Source organism: Theropithecus gelada, chromosome 15 (assembly GCF_003255815.1).
Source record: "Theropithecus gelada isolate Dixy chromosome 15, Tgel_1.0, whole genome shotgun sequence".
NCBI lineage: Eukaryota > Metazoa > Chordata > Mammalia > Primates > Cercopithecidae > Theropithecus > Theropithecus gelada.
Window position 1 is genome coordinate 36,194,632 of NC_037683.1, and position 21,699 is coordinate 36,216,330.

Genomic DNA, 21,699 nt, shown 5'->3' on the forward strand with positions numbered 1-21,699 from the left:
TTTAAAAGTTTTATACTTCATTGTATATGCATTTCTGAAATGTTTGTGTATAATGAGTGGTTACAAGTTGAATCATTTTATATGTTACTTGGTAGCCCACCACTCCCCTAAAGGGACTCCATAGGTAAATACTACTTCTGTACCTTATGACTGATCCATTTTGCAAATTCAAATTTCTCCAGGTGTAATTTACACTAGAAGAGATAGAAAAATGAGAGAGACCAGAAAATGGATAGGTGACTTTGCCTGTTTCTCACAGAGCCTGCTGTCTCCTGTGGCTTTCGGGTTTGGCTGTGAGTACTTTGCCCTTTTTGAGGAGCAGGGCATTGGAGTGCAGTGGGACAACCTGTTTGAAAGTCCTATGGAGGAAGATGGCTTCAATCTCACCACTTCAGTTTCCATGATGCTGTTTGACACCTTCCTCTATGGGGTGATGACTTGGTACATCGAGGCTGTCTTTCCAGGTACACTGCTTTGGGCATCTATTAGGAAAATATGACTTCTAGCTATTTTCCTTTCATTGTGCTAGAATCTCTGCAGTGCATGGGCCTCCCTGGGAAGTGGTTTGGGCTAAAGATCTATAGTAGACAGATAGTCTAAGGACAGGCAGCTGATGCTGAAAGTACAATTGTCACTACTTGTATAGCACTTGTTTCTTGAAAACTGTGTGCAAGGCAGCATGCAAAATGTTTTATACACATTGCTTCATTTAATTCTCACAAGGCTACTCTGAAGTAGTTACTATAATAACCAGCAATTTTCAAATAAGAGAACTGTGACTCAAAGATGTTAAGTAACCAGCTGCGGTCACACAACTGTTAAGTGTTGGTACATGGAGGAGAATCCACTTTGGTTACACTGGGTCGTAAGCCCATGCGAATCCTGTCAATGCTCACCCAATTCTGTATTTCTGTGTCCCCAGAGGGGGTACAACTAGGAGATGTTCTGTTTCCTGAGTACAGGTTGTTAATAATTAAATATACTAGCTCTAAGGCCTGCCTGTGATTTAATTAGCATTCAGTAAAAATTCATGTTGAATTTTTCTTTAGTACTTCTTTCTTAATACATCTACTCGACCAAGTCCAAGAGGAACCTGCCTTGGGACAAACTTTCATATGAGATCAAATTCTGAGACAGCAAGATTTAACTCTTTTTGGTTCACCTTCTGATCCTCCCCTAAGGAGGTATACATGAAATATTTATTACTCCCGCCTGAACTTCATTCACTGAATATGCAATTTTGCAGCATGCAGATTCTGGATTTAAATTCTGAGTCCTGAACTTACTGGCTGAGGGACTTTGGATAGGCTCCTTATCCCTCACTTTCCTCATCTCTAAAATGGGGATGGCACCTGCCCCGTGGGTTCTTGGAAGGACTTACAGAGGTGCAGAATGTATGTTGTACATAGCAGGTTTCAACAAATGTTTGCTCCCCCTTTCCCTACATCCATTCCAATCTGTTCCTTCCCCAAAAGATGTGTCAAGGAGGAAATGGACCTGGCTGGGAAACCCTCAGAATACTGGGATGGCGCTGAGCTTGGCTCATACCTGTGCTTTGCTTTCAGGACAGTACGGAATTCCCAGGCCCTGGTATTTTCCTTGCACCAAGTCCTACTGGTTTGGTGAGGAAAGTGATGAGAAGAGCCACCCTGGTTCCAACCAGAAGAGAATGTCAGAAAGTAAGTGCTGTTGACCTCCTGCTCTTTCTTTAACCTAGTGCTGCTGCCTCTGCTAACTGTTGGGGGCAACGACGTCTCCTGCCTTTCTAAAAGACTCTGAAATCACTCTAGGGGCAGAGAAATCACATGCAGTGTCCCTTTCCAAATCTTCCCATGCCATTTATGTCCAATGCTGTTGACCTGTTGCGAGTTCACGGTCTGGATCCCTGAGGGACATTTTCTTTGTTGTCTTGGCTTCTAGAAAAGTATCTTTTACTTGCCCCCTCCCAAACGCACATTTCGTGCTCTCCTAACAAACTAGAAGAAAGAGGTAAAGACAAGCATGATTGTGGAACCGTAACCTCGCTGCCTACCTTGTCATGGTGACCTGTGTGTGAGCCTGTGTGGGCTGAGACCAAGTGGCTACCACGGAGCTCAGCCTATGCTTCGTAACGTAATCGCCCTTCATTACGTAGATCCCTATCCTCTCTTGGCTCCTGACTGCAGGCAGAGAAGTCCACAGCTCATCAAAGGCTCTGCCTTCTGGGTTCTTTGTGCTTAGAGTGGCTTCCTAAGTGTTTAATAGGTCCCTTTTCTGCCAGTCTCTTCTGTGCCCATCCTCTGATTGCCCTTGGTAAAAGTATGATGCTCCTGAATGTAGCACGCTTGCCTGCTGTTCCTAATCATCTTCTCCTACCTCCTCTCTACACCTAGCTCCTATTTCAGTCACCTAGAAATGCTCACAGTAGCTGGAATATGTCATGTTCTTCCACACCCCCATGCCTTTGTATGTACTGTTTGCTCTCACAGGAGAACCTTCTCTCTAACTTGCCTATCTTCTCAATTCCTCCTTTCTCTCCAAGATCTAGTTCAGGATCCCCACCCCTGAGCATCCCTCCTTGGTTCTCAGGTAGTCAGTCACTCTCTACCCTGAACTTCCATGGCATGTGAAAGAAAATCTTATTTTTTAAAAACAATTATAGACTCACAAGAAGTAATAAAAGCTACATGAGGGGGTTCCCCCAATGGTAGCACCATGCGTAACTATAGAATAATATCAAAACCATGAAATTGACATTGGTGCAATTCACAAACCTTCAGATTTCACTAGCTTTATGTGCACTCATTTGTGTGTGTGTGTGTATTTAGTTTTATGCAGTTTTATCATGTGTGAATTCATGTAATTACTAGCTCAATCAAGCTGCAGAAATGTCTCATTGTCACAAAGCTCCTTCATGCTACCCCTTAATGGCCACAGCCACCTCCCTTCTTCCTCAGTTCCTGACACCTCTCAACCACTGATGCATTCCTCATTTTTACAGTTTTATTATTTCCAGAATGTTACATAAATGGAACCACACAGTAGGTATCCTTTTGATACTGGCTTTTTTTTTTTTTTTTCTTCACTCAGCAGAATTCCCTTGTGATCTTTCCAAGTTGTATGTGTCAACAGTTCATTCCTCTTCACTGCTAAGTAGTGTTCCCTGGGAGGGAGGTATCACAGTTCCATGGCATTTTTGGATGTATTTTTGAAACAACTTTCAGCATCCTGTATTTTAATTGTTCATCAAGTCCTTTTCCCAATAGACTCTGAATGCTCCTTTATCATTGTATTCCCATCACCAACATCAGTATCCAAATAGGCCTTACATAAACATTTGTAGCCTCCTGCCTGCCTGTGAAACCAGGGTGGACATGGAGAGAAGGCATTGCTGAGAGTACGAGCGCAGCGCCATGCGTCCTTACCCTCCACTCCTCGGTGCTTTCTGTGGGTTCATTTCTGTCCTCTCTCCTGTCACAGTCTGCATGGAGGAGGAGCCCACCCATCTGAAGCTGGGCGTGTCCATTCAGAACCTGGTAAAAGTCTACCGAGATGGGATGAAGGTGGCTGTCGATGGCCTGGCACTGAATTTTTATGAGGGCCAGATCACCTCCTTCCTGGGCCACAATGGAGCGGGGAAGACGACCACCATGTAAGAAGAGGGTGTAGTTCCCACAGAATCAGCCACAGGAGGGTTCTGCAGTAGAGTTAGAAATTTATACCTTAGGAAACCATGCTGGTCCCTGGGACAAGGGGAGGAGCACATGAGGAGTTGCCGAGTGTGAAAATATTACGTAGTCACGAGTGTCTTTCCACGTGCTAGTTTTCTAGATGTTATTTCTTCAGCCTAAAACAGTCTGGGGCCTCTAGATGTTATTTCTTCAGCCTAAAACAGGCTGGGGCCTCAGATGACCCTTCCCATGTAGTTCACAGAATTCTGCAGTGGTCTTGGAACCTGCAGTCACGAAAAGATAGATTACATATGTTGGAGGGAGTTGGCAATTCCCAGGAACTCTGTCTCTAAGCAGATGTGAGAAGCAGCTGGGCAACTGGCTTGACTGCCTTCCCCGGGACCTCAAGGACCTTACAGCAGGTAGTGTCAGGAGGGATCAGGGACTGTAAAGCACCAGCGTTAGCCTCAGTGGCTTCCAGCGTGATTCCTCAACCGTTACAAAGGGTGTACCTTTGGGGGGTGACATTCCTTCCTGTTTCCTTTTAATCTTTTTTTAAAACATAAAATTAATATATTATGAGCTTTTCAGAAGATTTTTAAAAGGTAGTCAGAAATCCTACTACCTAACATAAAAATTATTATCTTTGAATAATATGTTCTTGTTTGTCCATTTTCCGTGTGTGCGATGTTAGGCATACAAAATATATTTTTTAAAGTATACTTTCATTGCAAATTGGAAACTTCATTTAAAAAATGCTCACACTAAAATTGGCATTTCTAACACATAGGCCCACTTGTAGTTATTTACTAAAGTAAAAGGACTGCTTTGCTTTGTTTGGGTCTGGTAGGGTTCATTAGAAAGGAATGGGGCTGGTGGGAGGGTTGGTTTTCTGTTCTCTCTGCAGCCTGAATGGAGCATCTAGAGTTAAGGGTAGGTCAACCCTGACTCCTGTACTTCTACATTTTTGTCCTCAGGTCAATCCTGACTGGGTTGTTCCCCCCGACCTCGGGCACAGCCTACATCCTGGGAAAAGACATTCGCTCTGAGATGAGCACTATCCGGCAGAACCTGGGGGTCTGTCCCCAGCATAATGTGCTGTTTGACATGTGAGTACCAGCAGCCTGTTAAGAATAGGCCCTTTCTGGTTGTGTGTGTCATGCCATCGTGGGAGGAGTGGGACTTAGGCATTTTACTTTGTTATGTTTTTGTTTTTTGTTTTTTCTTTTTTTTTTTTGAGACAGAGTCTTGCTCTGTAGCCAGGCTGGAGTGCAGAGTGGTGCTCACTGCAAACTTGGCCTCCAGGTTCAAGCAATTCTCCTGCCTCAGCCTCCTGAGTAGCTGGGACTCTGGGCACACACCACCATGCCCAGCTAATTTTTGTATTTTTAGTGGAGACAGGGTTTCACCATGTTGGCCAGGATGGGCTCAATGTCTTGACCTTGTGATCCGCCCACCACGGCCTCCCAAAGTGCTGGGAACACAGGCATGAACCACTGCGTCTGGCCGCATTTTACTTTCTTTGAATGTGGCAGGCTCACCTCCCTGAACACCTTGAGACCTAGTTGTTCTTTGATTTTAGAAGAAGTGGGAGGTGAATGGTTGAGCTGAGAGGTGACTTCAGCCCAGCCAGTGGATGGGGGCTTGGGAAACATTGCTTTCCATTATTGTCATGCTGGAGGGCCCTTTAGCCCATGCTCTCCCCCGCCACACTCCTTATTGAGGCCTGGAGCAGACTTCCCAGACCTGGTAGTGCTTCAGGGCCCTGGTATGATGGACCTGTACTTGCTGCTCAAGACATTTGCTCCCACTCAGGTTGTCCCATCAGCAATAAGGCCCCCAGGGAGCCTGTGTGATGGAGCCAGAGAGAGACCTGAACTCTGCAATCTTGGGCAAGGCTTTTCCCTTATGTTTCTTCTTCTCTAAAGTGAACGGCTGGGGCTCATATGCTCCCTCCTCATCTAAAGTGAACACATGGGGCTCACGTGCAGGGTCCTCCCTGCTTTCAGAGCCTGGGGTCCCCTGAGGTTCAGGAGGGCTGCTCCAGGTGAGTGCTGAGCTGACTTCTTGGTGGATGTGCTGTGGGGACAGCCCATTAAAGACAACATCTTGGGGCACTGAAATTGAAAGCTGGAACTGCCTGGTGCATGGTGGCCAGGCCTGCTGGAAACAGGTTGGAAGCGATCTGTCACCTTTCACTTTGATTTCCTGAGCAGCTCATGTGCTTGCTCACTGTTGTTCTACTTTGAATCTTGAAGATTGTTTTTCAGAAATTGATAAAGTAAAAAAAAAAAAGTGAGGGGAGAGGAAAATATGCCTATTCTCATCTGTTCTGAGCTAGGGGACACTGTATTCTGGGGTATCCAGTAGAGCCCAGAGCTGACCTGCCTCCCTGTCTCCAGGCTGACTGTGGAAGAACACATCTGGTTCTATGCCCGCCTGAAAGGGCTCTCCGAGAAGCACGTGAAGGCAGAGATGGAGCAGATGGCCCTGGATGTTGGTTTGCCATCAAGCAAGCTGAAAAGCAAAACAAGCCAGCTGTCAGGTGCGGCCCAGAGCTACCTTCCCTATTCCTCTCCCCTCCTTCTCCAGCTACACACACGCAGAGGAAAATCAGCACTGCCCCAGGGTCCCAGGCTGGGTGAGGTGGGTAATAGAAACTTGTCCCTGGCTGTGTCCCCAGGTCCTCTGCCTTCACTCACTGTCTGGGGCTGGTCCTGGAGTTTGTCTTACTGTTCTTTTTTTTTGCAGGTGGTATGCAGAGAAAGCTATCTGTGGCGTTGGCCTTTGTCGGGGGATCCAAGGTCGTCATTCTGGATGAACCCACAGCTGGTGTGGACCCTTACTCCCGCAGGGGAATATGGGAGCTGCTGCTGAAATACCGACAAGGTGCCTGATGTATATTTATTCTGAGTAAATGGACTGAGAGAGAGCGGGGGGGCTTTTAAGAAGTATGGTTGTATCGCATGGCTACTCTTCTGTGAAGCCATGGGATTCTCTTCTGTTATCATGGAAGAGATAAAGGGCATTGAGACTGAGATTCCTGAGAGGAGATGCTGTGTCTTTATCCATCTTTTTGTCCCCAACATGGTGCACTAAATTGATGGTTAGTCGAAAGGGTGGATGCATAAATGAATGGAATGGGAGAGGGGCAGGGAGATGATTGGGCTCTCTGGTTAGAGATCTGATGTGGTACAGTATGAGGAGCACAGGCAGGCTTTGAGCCAACCCTGGCTGGTCCCGAGACATTGGGAAAGTCACAACTTGCCTCACTTTCTTTGCCGATAATAATAGTGGTGCTTACGTCATAGAGGATTCAATTAAATGAGAATGCACACAAACCACCTAGCACAATGCCTGGCATATAGCAAGTTCCCAAATAAATGCTACTGTTCTTACCTCTGTCATGATGCGGTACCTATATACATATCCAAAGCTTTGCCATTCTAGGAGTCACAGCCATACAGGGTTAAAGGTGGCTTCCAGGTCTCTTTGCCCTGCTTACCCCTGCTAATCTCTCTCTAGTCCCTGCCACTGTGATAAATGAGAACTGAGAGGCCTCACCCATCCCACATCCTTGTGTTTGTGCCTGGCAGGCCGCACCATTATTCTCTCCACACACCACATGGATGAAGCGGATGTCCTGGGGGACAGGATTGCCATCATCTCCCATGGGAAGCTGTGCTGTGTGGGCTCCTCCCTGTTTCTGAAGAACCAGCTGGGAACAGGCTACTACCTGACCCTGGTCAAGAAAGATGTGGAATCCTCCCTCAGTTCCTGCAGAAACAGTAGTAGCACTGTGTCATACCTGAAAAAGGTGAGCTGCGGTCTTGGTGCTGGGCTGGTGTTGGGTCTGGGCAGTCAGGACTTGCTGGCTGTGAATGGTTTCCCCACCTCCACCCCTTTTGCCATGTTGAAGCCACCATCTTCCTGCTCTGCCCCTTGGAAATCATATCATACCTCAGGCATGGAAAGCTAAGGAGCCCTCTGTTCCCATTGTGCTAGTTCTGTTGAATCCCGTTTTCCTTTTCCTATGAGGCACAGAGAGTGATGGAGAAGGTCCTTAGAGGACATTATTATGTCAAAGAAAAGAGACTTGTCAAGAGGTAAGAGCCTTGGCTACAAATGACCTGGTGTTCCTGCTCATTACTTTTCAATCTCATTGACCTTAACTTTTAAACTATAAAACAGCCAGTATTTATTGGGCACTGATTTCATGCCAGAGAGACTCTGGGCATAAAAGAAAATAATGATAATCATTAATTTTATATAGCATTGTTACCATTTACAACCTTTTTTTTTTTTTTTTTTAACCTCTATCATCTCAATTAAAGTACAGAGAAACCCTGGGAAGAAGGTAACTATATTTATTGTCCCAGATGAGGGAAGTGAGGCTTATAGGGATTTGGTAGCTTATTCAAGGTAACCCAGCAGGTAAATAACAGTGGTAGGATCAGACTCAATTACCGGGTATGTTTTCCCCTGTACCGCAGTACATGCCTGAGATTTCTTTGTGTGTTGAAGCCGGTGGTACCTAACATATTTACATCCCAACCTTAAACTCCTATCCACTTATTTACCTTTTAATGAGCCTCTTGACTCAAGTGCAGTCTGAGGACCAGCAGCATCAGGATCACTTGGGAACTTGTTAGAAATTCAGCAACTTGGGCCCAGCTCAGACCTACCGAATCAGAATCTGTGCATTTTAACAAGGTCCTCAAGTGGTTGAACACACATTGAAGCTTGAGAAGCATTGAAGTAGACATGTAGCCAGGTAAAGGCCTTGCCTGAGATGGTTGGCAAAGGCCTTGTTGCAGCGTTCATTGGGAGGCCACAGTTCTTCTGGCAACTCTGCTTCCTGACCTTTCACCCTCAGGAAGCAAGGCTGTTCACACGGCACACATATGCCAGACGGGGTCCTCTGAAGCCATGGCTGCCAGTGCATGTGTCCCAGGGAAAGCTTTTTCCTTTAGTTCTCACACAACAGAGCTGCTTGGAAGCCCTCCCCGGCGAAGGTGCTGGTGGCTCTGCCTTGCTCAGTCCCTGATCCGTTCTCACCTCCTTCTTTGCCATCAGGAGGACAGTGTTTCTCAGAGCAGTTCTGATGCTGGCCTGGGCAGCGACCATGAAAGTGACACGCTGACCATCGGTAAGGACTCTGGGGTTTCTTATTCAGGTGGTGCCTGAGCTTCCCCCAGCTGGGCAGAGTGGAGGCAGAGGAGGAGAGGTGCAGAGGCTGGTGGCGCTGACTCAAGGTTTGCTGCTGGGCTGGGGCTGGGTGGCTGTGGGGGCGGGTGCAGCTTGGTGGTGGGTTGGCCTAATGCTTGCTGGGGTGCCTGGGGCTCGGTCTGGGAGCTAGCAGGGCAGTGTCCCAGAGAGCTGAGATGACTGGGATTTGGGGAATCCCTTAGGGGAGTGGACACTGAATACCGGGGATGAGGAGCTGAGGGCCAAGCCAGTGGGCTGGGATTTGAGCCTAGTATGTAAGAAGAGTGAGAGCCCAGGAGATCAGGAACAGCCTTCCAGATTTTTCTTGGGTAGCGTGTGTAGGAGGCCAGTGTCACCAGTAGCATATGTGGAACAGAAGTCTTGACCCTTGCCATCTCTGCTGAGTCCTAATGGCTGGCTTTTCCCAGGAAGACTTCTGCTTCCATGAACTGTTAGATTAACCCTCTATTTAGGTAAATGAGGGAGCCTACTTTTCAAGTATAGGAAAGGGTGAAGAATCTTCTAAGATTCCTTTACTCAAGTTTTCTGTTGAAGAATCCCAGAGCTTAGGCAATAGACACCAGACTTTGAGCCTCAGTTATCCATCCACCCATCCATCCACCTACCCACCCATCCTCGCATCCACCCATCCACCCATCCTACACTGAGTACCTACAATGTGCCTGGCTTTGGTGATACAAAGGTGAATAAGACATAGTCCTTTCCTTTGCCCCCAACCCTCAGACCAGAGATGAACATGTGGAGTGATTAAAAATACCTGGAACAGGTGTGGTGTATGAGCAGCAGGCTTCTGAGGAGAGGTTGGGGGATGGCCAGCCCTCACTCTGGAGCCCCTCTGCGTTGATTGAGCCATCTTTGCATTCTGGTCCCTGCAGATGTGTCTGCTATCTCCAACCTCATCAGGAAGCATGTGTCTGAAGCCCGGCTGGTGGAAGACATAGGGCATGAGCTGACCTACGTGCTGCCATATGAAGCTGCTAAGGAGGGGGCCTTTGTGGAACTCTTTCATGAGATTGATGACCGGCTCTCAGACCTGGGCATTTCTAGTTATGGCATCTCAGAGACGACCCTGGAAGAAGTAAGTTAAGTGGCTGACTGTCGGAATATATAGCAAGGCCAAATGTCCTAAGGCCAGGCCGGTAGCCTGCATTGGGAGCAGGATTATCATGGAGTTAGTCATTGGGTTTTTAGGTCATTGACATCTGAGTAATGTTGACTCCAGTTAGCCATTTAAGATGGTGGTGGGAGACAGCAGGAAAGAAGTATTTTCCTCTGTACCACAGTACATGCCTGAGATTTATTTGTATGTTGAAACCAGTGGTACCTAACAGATTTACATCCCAACCTTAAACTCCTATCCACTAATTTACGTTTTAATGAGCCTCTTTACTCAAGTACAGTGTGAGGACCAGCAGCATCAGGATCACCTGGGAACTTGTTAGAAATTCAGCAACTTGGGCCCAGCTCAGACCTACTGAATCAGAATCAGGAGCAATTCCCTGGTGTGACTGTGTCACAGCCAGGTATCAACTGGATTCTCATACATAGGAAATGACCAACATTTATGAATGGATAGTCTACTTATGTGAGGTGCTGAGATTTTTTTTTTTTTTTTTAAATCACTGTGACCTCATTTAATTCTCATAAAAAGATGAAAAAATGAACACTCAGGAATGTTGACATGAGATTCAGAATCAGGGATTTGAGGCTTCAAAGCCCATCCTCTCTTTATCCATGTAATGCCTCCCCTTAGAGATCCAACATCACAGACCTTGAGGGCTGAAGGGGATATAAAAGCTGTCTGGCCCAGTGGTCTCCAAGTTTGACAGTGCAGCAGAATCACCTGGGGATGTTACTAAAAGTAAACATTCTAAGGTTTGGCTTCAGGGCCTGTGCATCAGAATTTCTGGAGGTAAGGCCTTGAAGTCTGTACTTCCATTGCATGCTTTGGACACAGTGGTCTATAGACTCGAGTTTGGAAATTATTGCGCTCATTCAGATTCTCTTCTGATGTTTGAATCTCTGCCATCGTATTTCTAGTGCTCTATTTCCTCCTGCTCATTCTGTATTGGATAACTTGTCATAGTGCTAGCCTCCTCAAAGATTTAGAGCCACAGTCCTGAAAGAAGCCACTTGACTCATTCCCTGTAGGTTCAGAACAAATTTCTTCTGCTGCAGTGTCCTACTGTCATAGCTTTTTTTTTTTTTTGGATGAGTCGGGAGTTTTGCTCTTATCGCCCAGGCTGGAGTACAGTGGTGCGATCTTGGCTCACTACAACCTCTACCTCCCGGGTTCAAGTGATTCTCCTGCCTCAGCCTCCCGAGTAGCTGGAATTACAAGCATGTGCTACCACGCCTGGCTAATTTTGTATTTTTAGTAGAGACGGGTTTTCTCCATGTTGGTCAGGCTGGTCTCGAACTCCCGACCTCAGGTGATCAGCCCGCCTTGGCCTTCCAATGTGCTGGGATTATAGGCATGAGCCACTGTGCCCAGCCATAGCTTTAATTTAAAAATGATTGTCTAGATTGATAGCTCTCACCACTGAGGAAATGTTCTCTGGCAAAAACAGCTTCTCTCCCAAGTGACTCTGACAAAGTGTTATTAAGAAATGTGGCTTCTCCTTTCTCTGTCGTAAGGGGCTAACATGCCACTCAGTAATGTAATAATCATGGCAGTGATGACTGCTTTCGTAATGTTGGTGCTTATCATGTTCTCACCTGCTCTCATTTTGCAGATATTCCTCAAGGTGGCCGAAGAGAGTGGGGTGGATGCTGAGACCTCAGGTAACTGCCTTGAGGGGGAATGGCACACTTAAGATAGTGCCTCCTGCTGGCTTTCTCAGTGCACGAGTATTGTTCCTTTCCCTTTGAATTGTTCTATTGCATTCTCATTTGTAGAGTGTAGGTTTGTTGCAGATGGGGAAGGTTTGTTTTGTTGTAAATAAAATAAAGTATGGGATTCTTTCCTTGTGCCTTCAGATGGTACCTTGCCAGCAAGACGAAACAGGCGGGCCTTCGGGGACAAGCAGAGCTGTCTTCGCCCATTCACTGAAGATGATGCTGTTGATCCAAATGATTCTGACATAGACCCAGGTATGTTAGGGCAAGATCAATCAGTGTCCCACTGTTTGAATGTGAAATTCTCTCTCATGCTTCCAGCTGTTTTCTTAGGATGGCCTTTAGCCAAGGTGATAGATCCCTACAGAGACCAAAGAGATGTGAGGAAATGATAAAAGCCCCTTGTTCTTTGCAGCGTCGTGCATGTGATTAAACCTGAAAGAGCCCATCCATATCACTTCCTTTAAAGACGTAAAGATGGTGCCTCAATCCTCTGAACCCGTGTATTTATTATCTTTTCTGCAGGGTCCTAGTTTCTTGTATATATTAGGTGTTTAATTGTTGAACAAATATTCTTTCAAGTAGATGAATTATTTTGGAAGAGTCAGAAAGGGGAATTTGCTGTTAGAGTTAATTGTACCCTAAGACTTATATATTTGAGGCCGGGCACGGTGGCTCATGCCTGTAATCCCAGCTCTTTTAGAGGCCGAGGTGGTTAGATCACCTGAGGTCAGGAGTTTGAGACCAGCCTGACCAACAAGGTGAAACCCCATCTCTACTAAATACCAAAAATTAGCCGAGTGTGGTGGCACATGCCCGTAATTCCAGCTACTTGGGAGGCTGAGGCAGGAGAATCGCTTGAACCTGGGAGGCAGAGGTTTCAGTGAGTCAAGGTTGCGCCATTGCACTCCAGACTAGGCAACAAAAGTGAAAACTCCATCTCAAAAAAAAAAAAAAAGACTTAGATATTTTAGATGAGCGTGTCTTTGTGTATTTAACTGAGATGGAGAGGAGAGATAAGACATCAAACAAATATTGTTAAGATGTAAAAGCACATCAGTTAGGTATCATTCATTTAAGACAAGGATTTCTAGAAAATGTTTAGGAACAGAAAACTTTCCAGTTCTCTCACCCCTGCTCACAAGAGTGTATGGCTCTTACATTATATATAATTGCCTGACTTCATACAGTATCAGTACTTAGATCATTTGAAATGTGTCCACGTTTTACCAAAATATAATAGGGTGAGAAGCTGAGAAGCTAATTGCCATTGTGTGTTCTCAAATATGTCAAGCGATGTACATGGCCTGTTTCATAGAATAGTCTATAAGAAATTGATGACTCAGTTCATCCGAATGGCTGGCTGTAATACCTGGTTATGCATGAACACATCTTTTCAGTTGTCTCAAGACACCTTTGTTTTCTGTACTTGTCAGACAAGGACTGAAAGGCAGAGACTGCTCCTGTTAGACATTTTGAGTCATAACTCTTCCTTGGACATAGCTTTGGCCTAAAAGTTTACTTCTGAGAAACTTTTAGCTTCAGACACACGCCTCCAAGATAGTTGTTGAAGACACCAGAAGAAGGAGCATGGCAATGCCGAAAACACCTAAGATAATAGGTGACCTTCCGTGTTGGCTTTTTGCAGAGTCCAGAGAGACAGACTTGCTCAGCGGGATGGATGGCAAAGGCTCCTACCAGGTGAAGGGCTGGAAGCTTACACAGCAACAGTTTGTGGCCCTTTTGTGGAAGAGACTGCTAATTGCCAGACGGAGTCGGAAAGGATTTTTTGCTCAGGTGAGATGTGCTGTTTTGGCTAGAGACGCTGGCCTCATGGGTGGGCTGCAGGCTCTGTGACCAGTGAAGGCAGGATAGCATCTTGGTCAAGATACGGATGCTGGAGCCAGATTTATCTGTATTTCAATCCCAGTTCTATTCCTTGCCAGTGTTGTATCTGCTGGCAAGTTACTTCTCTATGCCTCAATCTCCTCATCTGTAAAATGGGGATAATAATATTACCTGCAGTACAGGGTTGTTACGAAAATAAAAACAAATAGGTGCTTAGAATGGGGCCTGACATTAGCAAGTGCTTACCTTTGTGTGCGTATATGTTATTTTGGAGGCGAACATAAAAAGGACAAAGTATAGAAAAACTGATCAGGTGTATTCAGCTGTCGTAACATGAGAGTTGTTATACCCAGATGCACTTGACATGTGAACTTATTAGAAACTTGATTTTTCTCTGAGTTGATGTTTAACTCAAACTGGTAGAAAAGGTAGGTCAGAATATAGTTGGCCAACAGAGAAGACTTCTTACACTGTTGTCTGCATGTCAGTGTTTGCATGCTAACTTGCTTAGTTAGAAGGGTTAGATTTTTTCACTCTGTAAAATCAAGAAATGTAGAGAAAAGGTCTGCAGAGAATCTTCCACATTGATGATGTGGATACTGTTAAGAGCAGGAGTTTGGAGCATACAGAGAGCTAGAGTTGAATCCTGACTTTGCTACTTATTGGCTGTATGACCTTGGGCAAGTTGCTTAATCTCTCTGATCCTCAGTTACCTTTGTTTGTTGATGATAATCATTGATAACACAACCATAAATAATGACAACAGAGATAATTCTCATTATAGTACTTATTATACAGACTTATTCACTCAATGTCAATTTTCTGCATTGAAATCCCGCAACATTAGAATTGGGGGCATTGTTTGAATCTTTAAGGTTATAAGGGATACATTTCTCAACAATAAATGGGAGGAGCTTTGGGTTTACTTACAAAGTATGCCCAAGTCATTTTTTTTTTTTTTTTCCAGAGAAGATATGGTAGAAAGTCTTAGGAGGTTGAAGAAGGAATTGGATATTTATTCTTTCTGAGACTGTCACGGGAGACAATGACTATGGTTGTCCGTGACTGGAGCCATTGCTGTAGAGTTGGTTTTATTATAGTGTAGGATTTGAATGGGCCGTGTGTTCTCAGACCTCAGATTAAAGTGAGAAAACTGAGGCCAGTGGGGAGAGTGACTTCACATGGGTGCACTTGTACTAGAGACAGAACCAGGATTCAGGACTTCTGGCTCCTGGTCCTGGGTTCATGGCGCCCAATGTGGTCTTTCTCAGTCTTCAGGAGGAAGAAGGGCAGGACCCAGTGTTCTGAGTCACCCTGAATGTGAGCACTATTTACTTGTGAACTTCTTGGCTTAGTGCCTCTGCCAGGTGGCCATAGCCTCTGGCCTTGTGCTGCCAGAGAAAAGGTTTAGTTTTCAGGCTCCATTGCTTCCCAGCTGCCAAGAATGCCTTGGTTCAGCACAGTCATAGGCTCTGCACTCCTCATTGCCGTGCTGGTTGGTCGGGGAGGCTGGCTGGACTCGTAGGGATTTGCCCCTTGGCCTTGTTTCTAACACTTGCCATTTTCCTGCTGTCCCCCTGCCCCCTCCACTGCCTGGGTAAAGATTGTCTTGCCAGCTGTGTTTGTCTGCATTGCCCTTGTGTTCAGCCTGATCGTGCCACCCTTTGGCAAGTACCCCAGCCTGGAACTTCAGCCCTGGATGTACAACGAACAGTACACATTTGTCAGGTATGTTTGTCTTCTATGTCCCAGGAGGGGATAAGATTCAAGCAGACCAAAGATGTTTACGAGGGCCAAGGGAATGGACTTCAGAATTACACAGTGGAATAAATTTTACTTCTGTGACTCAGGTCCCTGTATAAGCTAATACTGCATGCATAGAACAGCAGCGAACTAACCCTGAATAATAGGCCAGTCTTCTGTTGAGCCTTTCAGCCTCTCTCCTCTTTATCCTACTGTTGTCAGGAACAGCCACATGTGTTTTAGGTAAAATAATCTGCCCTTGCAAAAATCCACGATTAAGTTATAAAATATTTGAATTTGTGGAGCTGTGTTTTAATTCTGTAATTGACTCACAGGGCACGCTATCAAAGCATAGAACCTCCAGAGACTTGTTTTCTGCAAAGTATAATTCATATAATTATTATCTATTCTGTTATATTTGGGATGTTAGCTAGTGTTTGTTCTTTAGACAAAAATTTCCTCCTCTCCATAACAATACATTACATCAAAGAAAAGGATAAAGGATATTTCTGGGTCTTGTTAGCAGGAGCTTTCTTCAGTCCTGAAGGATTTGTAGACCTGTAGATGGGGGAACTGTATCAGTGATACAAAAGGGAAGCATTAGGAAAAAAAAAATATATATATATATATATATATACACACACACACACACATATATATATTTTTATGTAAATGTGAATTGGCCTCTTTTTCTCTAAGCCCACGTTTTCTTCTTACATAGTTCAGGTTTACTTTATATTTTCCTTTCCAGCTGCTGACCCTGTATTGCCCGTGGTTGTGGAACATAGCATGTGTTTGTGACTTGTGCCTGTTATTTTTGTGCTTTCTAGTTGTGCATGCAGAGTGCAAAGTTTTCTTGCCCTTTCTTGGAAAATCCTGCTTGTCTGTGCCAAAGGGATAATCACAAAAGCACTTTTGAAATACTTAATGAGTTGATTTACTTCAAATTTAAAAAATATATAAATGTATACATGTATGTACATGCATGTACACATACACACCTTTATACATATAGCCCATTTATACAAGCTCCACTTTGGAGTGCTCTATGTCACCCTGATGCCGAATACAGGGCCAGAGTCTGAGATCCTTCTGGGTGGTTTCTGTGTTTTGTTCATTTCTGTTTTAAGAACCTATCACAGAGAAATGCTTCCTAAAGTGTTTAATTTATAAAACATTTGTATCTCTTGATGACTGGGTTTAATGAATTCCTAAGCTGGTTGCCTCTTATGTACCCACAGCAATGATGCTCCTGAGGACACGGGAACCCTGGAACTCTTAAACGCCCTCACGAAAGACCCTGGCTTCGGCACCCGCTGTATGGAAGGAAACCCCATCCCGTGAGTGTCACTTTAGCCATCAGCTGGCTTCTTGTGCTTGTCACCTAGTTTGATTTCTAATATGCTGCATTTATCAGCTGCATGCCACATTGTGACCACCAGCATTTGCCCTTTGAATTATTATTATGTTTTAATTACAAAAAGCCAGTGTAGTAACCTAGCTAAATTATCTAGGAGCAAACGTTTGGAGAGTCTTCTAACACCATGCAAAGCACATCATTCCAGACATTTGTTTACTGATTTAGAACATTAATATTTAATTTAAATAGCACCTTAGACTTACTGATCAAATGCTTTTCCTTTCTTTCTCTCCCATTCCCTGTACTTAAGTGCTTCAGTAGGCTCTCATTATATATAATTTTCAGGTTTTGTTTATCAGCTTCTTCGCTTTTACAATCTGTAAAGATGACATATGAATTTTTATAAAAAAGACACTTTCTTCTTTTCAAATTGTATATTTTTATTGTACTTTCCTTCAAAACCCCCTTTTCAAAAGTAGGCAGTGGATAAATAAATTCAGTGAAGCATCCATATGACTCTTAAGTGTGTGTGGGGGAAGGGAGGTCACTAGATCACTGTGAGTAAAGATGGTGGAGAGGTGAGGATCTTATGAGGCAGTGCTCAAGGCTAGTAGAGGTGGGTTACTGTTTCCAGGCTTAGGCAGAATCTCAGCTGAGGTCATGAAACAACAGTGATCTCTGAAAAATTATGGCAAGGTGGGAAGGTGCTAGAGAGTTGGAGAGGGGGGTAAACTTGACTTTCAAGTTTTAATGGGAAGATGGGTGACTCTGCACACCACAAAACATTGAGCATGATAACCTGTTTATACAAGGTTCTAGAGACGATTTCTAAATGGGTAGCTACTGTGTGCTTGTTTGTTCTTAATTAGTATTGGATAGTTGCTAAATATTTGTTAGTACTTAGTAGTTAGTACGTGATGGGTGGTAAATCCTAGCAGCCAATATTGGTTCCCAAATAACCAGATGGCAAGGATAGAGAAGGACACAGATACGGCCTATCTGAATTTCATGGTGCCTTTGATTTTCCACACGAAGGTTGTATAGGAAAGATAGAAGCATGAGATGAGATGATAATATAGTTATCTGGATTCATCACTGGCCAGCTGAACCATATGAACTCATGGATTGATGCCAGCTTAGGAAGGCTCTGTAGGAGCCAGAACTGGGTTGAGAGCCAGCCCGTAGAGACAAAATAGGCCTAGCCCTGACATCAGAGGGTTCAAACAGCCCCACCTACAGTCTGCCAGAGGTGGTCGGAAGGGAGGGCCTTTATCCTGGCAACTCTTACTGAAATTCAGATTTTTAGGTTTTACCAAAAAATGGTAGACATGAAGGAAATTTGACAGGAGCATGTCTCAGCAGTATTTAAATTTGTCTTAGCCAATCCCCTTCTGAATGTTCAGAGTGTGAGCTTCAGGAGGGCAGCATGTCTTTGTGTGACTTTTCCAGTCAGTTCAGGTGCTTTAAGGAGACAATTAGAGATCAATCTGGAAAACTGTTCATTTGAATTTTTAATACATAAGAAAATAATAAGAAATAGTTTAAAAATATATATGTGTGTGTGTGTGTGTGTGTATATATATATATATATATATATATTTTTTTTTTTTTGAGATGGAGTCTTGCTCTGTCGCCCAGACTGGAGTACAGTGGCTCAATCCTGGCTCACTGCCACCTCTGCCTCCCAGGTTCAAGTGATTCTCCTGCCTCAGCCTCCTGAGTAGCTGGGATTACAAGCATGTGCCACCACACTGGCTAATTTTTCTAATTTTAGTAGAGATGGAGTTTCACCATGTTGGACAGGATGGTTTTGAACTCCTGACTTAAAATGATCCACCTGGCTTGGCCTCCCAAAGTTCTGGGATTACAGGCATGAGCCATCGTGCCCGGCAATTATATTTAATAGTTAATAATAAGGAAATAATTGCTGTAGCTTTACTTTAAATTGTGGAATTCCGAAACTGGAAGGGAACTGGAAATGACTTGTTGAATCAAGTCATTTTAAACTTTTATTTTGCCAGTGGAAAGAATAAGCCCCCAAAAGAGCAGGGAACTTACTGATGTCCCACAGTAATTCACAGCTGGAGACAAGGTTAAAGGCTTTGTGTCTTATCTCCAGGGAAAATTTGTAGATAGCCTAGCTCTTTATGTGCCGAGCACTCTCACCCCAGGCATCCCCCAATTCTCCACTCATTTGAGAACATAAATTGGATCTTGCCACTCTCTACTCATTTTTCAGCACGTCGAGCATAAGATCCAGACTGTTTCCCAGGCCTCTGTCATCTGGCTCCTCTCCTCCTCGTTTATCATTACTCTTCTTCGTAGCTTATCCTACTCCAGCCGTGCTGTCTTCCTGTTATCCCTCAAAAATAGAAACGCATTTCTTCCTAGGGCCTTTGTTCCTGCACTTGCCATCGCTTTTGCTCATTATGTTCTTTTCGTCAAATCTTTGACCAGCTTGTTCTCCATCATTGTTTATGTTTTGACTGAAATGTCTTCTCTTCAGTAGGTCCATTCTCCCCAATCACTGTCTTTTTATTTTGCTTTATTTTGGGCCATCTAAGATTATCTTATTAGTTTATTTGTTGTTCGACTCCTCCATGGCCATATACCTCCATGAAGGCAGGTATTGTCACCTTAGGCCCTCAAATATACTGGACAGCATCTGGCACATAGTAGATGCTCAACGAATATTTGTTGTGTGAGCAAATGGTTGGTTGATTGGACTGAACAGAGTTCAGTATGTAAACGTTTAGGGCCTCTTTGCATTCTATTTTACTTATGTATAAAATGATGATACATAATGATGATATAAATGATGTCACAGTGTACAAGGCTGTTGTGGGATCAGGCAATCAAATGAGATCATGCTGGTCTTTTCCAAATGGTGAGGGAGTAGATGCATGTTTGTGGTCATTATGGAATGATCCTGTGCTCCTGAGGCAACAGAAAGGACAGGCCCTCTCGGGTAATCCTCCTCTTGCTGTCTTCCCTTTGCAGAGACATGCCCTGCCAGGCAGGGGAGGAAGAGTGGACCACTGCCCCAGTTCCCCAAACCATCAAGGACCTCTTCCAGAATGGGAACTGGACGATGCAGAATCCTTCACCTGCATGCCAGTGTAGCAGCGACAAAATCAAGAAGATGCTGCCCGTGTGTCCCCCAGGGGCAGGGGGGCTGCCTCCTCCGCAAGTATGTCACTTTCAGGGTGTAACTGGGCAGAAGGGGTAGAGGGTGGGCTGGTAGCTTCTGCTTGGAAGCAGGAATGAGTGAGATGCCATGTTGGGAGGGTCTGTCTTTTTTCTCTTTTTCTTTGAGGCGGAGTCTTGCTCTGTTGCCCAGGCTGGAGTGCAGTGGCATGATCTTGGCTCACTGCAACCTCCCCCTCCCAGGTTCGAGCGAGTCTCCTGCCTCAGCCTCCAAAGTAGCTGGGATTACAGGCATGTACCACCATGTCCGGCTGATTTTTGTGTTTTTAGTAGAGATGGGGTTTCGCCATGTTGGCTAGGCTGATCTGGAACTCCTGACCTCAGGTGATCCACCCACCTCGGCCTCCCAAAGTGCTGGGATTACAGGTGAGAGCCACCTGTTTACCCCTGATTACAGGTGAGAGCCCAGCCCTGTTTCAGTCTTTAACTTGCTTCTTGTCATAGGAAAAAGCATGTGAGTTTTGAGGGGAGAGGGTTTGGACCACACTGTGCCCATGCCTGTCCCACAGCAGTGAAGGCACAGGACAGACTGTGACAGGCCTGGCTTCCAATCTTGGCTCTGCAACAAATGAGTTGGTAGCCTTTGACAGGCCACTTTAACTCCCTGGACCTGTTTCTTCACCTCTGAATTAGGGAGGCTGGATCAGAAAACTCCTGTGGATCTTTTCAACTCTGGCATTCTTGGAGACTCTGTTTGGGAAGGAGTCTTTTTTTTTTTTTTTTTTTTTTTTTTTGAGAATTTCAGGAAGAGGAGTGCTTATGATAGCTCTCTGCTGCTTTTATCAGCATCCAAATTGCAGGGTGAGGACAAGCAATTCTAAAAGAGTACAAGAACTAAAATAAGTCTTGGTTACCACTCTTTAAAATAATAGCTAGGCCAGGTGCAGGGTGGCTCACACCTGTAATCTCAGTATTTTGGGATGCTGAGGCGGACGAATCACCTGAGGTCAGGAGTTCGAACCAGCTTGGCCAATGTGGCGAAACCCTATCTCTACTAAAAATACAGAAATTAGCCAGACATGGAGGCATGTGCCTGTAATCCCAGTTACTTGGGAGGCTGAGGCAGGAGAATTGCTTGAACCTGGGAGGTGGAGGTTGCAGTGAGCCAAAATCGTGCCACTGCACTCCAGCCTGGGCAACACAGTGAGACTCCGTCTCAAAAAATAAAACGAATAAAATAACAGCTAATCTAGTCATCGGTATAACTCCGATGAACAAAAGATTTATTAGGCATAGGGGATGATGATGCTTCCTAAAAATCTCTTGACTACAAAGAATTTCATTTCAATGTTTATTGTTAGATGTTCAGAATAAATTCTTGGGAAAGACCTTGGCTTGGTGTAAGTGAATTACCAGTGCCGAGGGGTAGGGTGAACCAAGTCTCGGTGCTGGCTGACTGAGGGCAGTGTCTGGGGCCTGTAGTCAGGTTTCCGGTCGCACTGTGGACATGGTCACTGTTGTCCTTGATTTGTTTTCTGTTTCAATTCTTGTCTATAAAGACCCGTATGCTTGGTTTTCATGTGATGACAGAGAAAACAAAACACTGCAGATATCCTTCAGGACCTGACGGGAAGAAACATTTCGGATTATCTGGTGAAGACGTATGTGCAGATCATAGCCAAAAGGTGACTTTTTACTAAACTTGTCCCCTGCCTTATTATTACTAATTAGAGGAATTAAAGGCCTACAAATAGCAGACTGGAACAGTGGGGGAAGTACCAGATTATGGCCTGATTCCATCTATCGGAAGTTTAGGATATTATCCCAAACTAGAAAAGATGATGAGAGGGACTGTGAACATTCAGTTGTCAGCTTCAAGGCTAA

General features: G+C 44.7%; 1 protein-coding gene across 1 annotated transcript in view; it reads left to right on the forward strand.

Moving 5' to 3' along the window:
• The window catches only part of ABCA1 (ATP binding cassette subfamily A member 1), a 146,898-nt gene that overhangs the window by 101,776 nt on the left and 23,423 nt on the right, over window positions 1-21,699 (forward strand). The window contains exons 17-32 of the mRNA XM_025358994.1: window positions 260-464; window positions 1,566-1,679; window positions 3,460-3,631; window positions 4,628-4,759; window positions 6,053-6,195; window positions 6,402-6,539; window positions 7,247-7,467; window positions 8,727-8,799; window positions 9,755-9,957; window positions 11,615-11,663; window positions 11,859-11,972; window positions 13,366-13,514; window positions 15,169-15,293; window positions 16,550-16,648; window positions 19,669-19,858; window positions 21,406-21,500. Of these exons, the coding sequence (XP_025214779.1) occupies window positions 260-464; window positions 1,566-1,679; window positions 3,460-3,631; window positions 4,628-4,759; window positions 6,053-6,195; window positions 6,402-6,539; window positions 7,247-7,467; window positions 8,727-8,799; window positions 9,755-9,957; window positions 11,615-11,663; window positions 11,859-11,972; window positions 13,366-13,514; window positions 15,169-15,293; window positions 16,550-16,648; window positions 19,669-19,858; window positions 21,406-21,500 (2,222 nt within the window). The remainder of the gene's footprint in view (window positions 1-259; window positions 465-1,565; window positions 1,680-3,459; window positions 3,632-4,627; window positions 4,760-6,052; window positions 6,196-6,401; window positions 6,540-7,246; window positions 7,468-8,726; window positions 8,800-9,754; window positions 9,958-11,614; window positions 11,664-11,858; window positions 11,973-13,365; window positions 13,515-15,168; window positions 15,294-16,549; window positions 16,649-19,668; window positions 19,859-21,405; window positions 21,501-21,699) is intronic.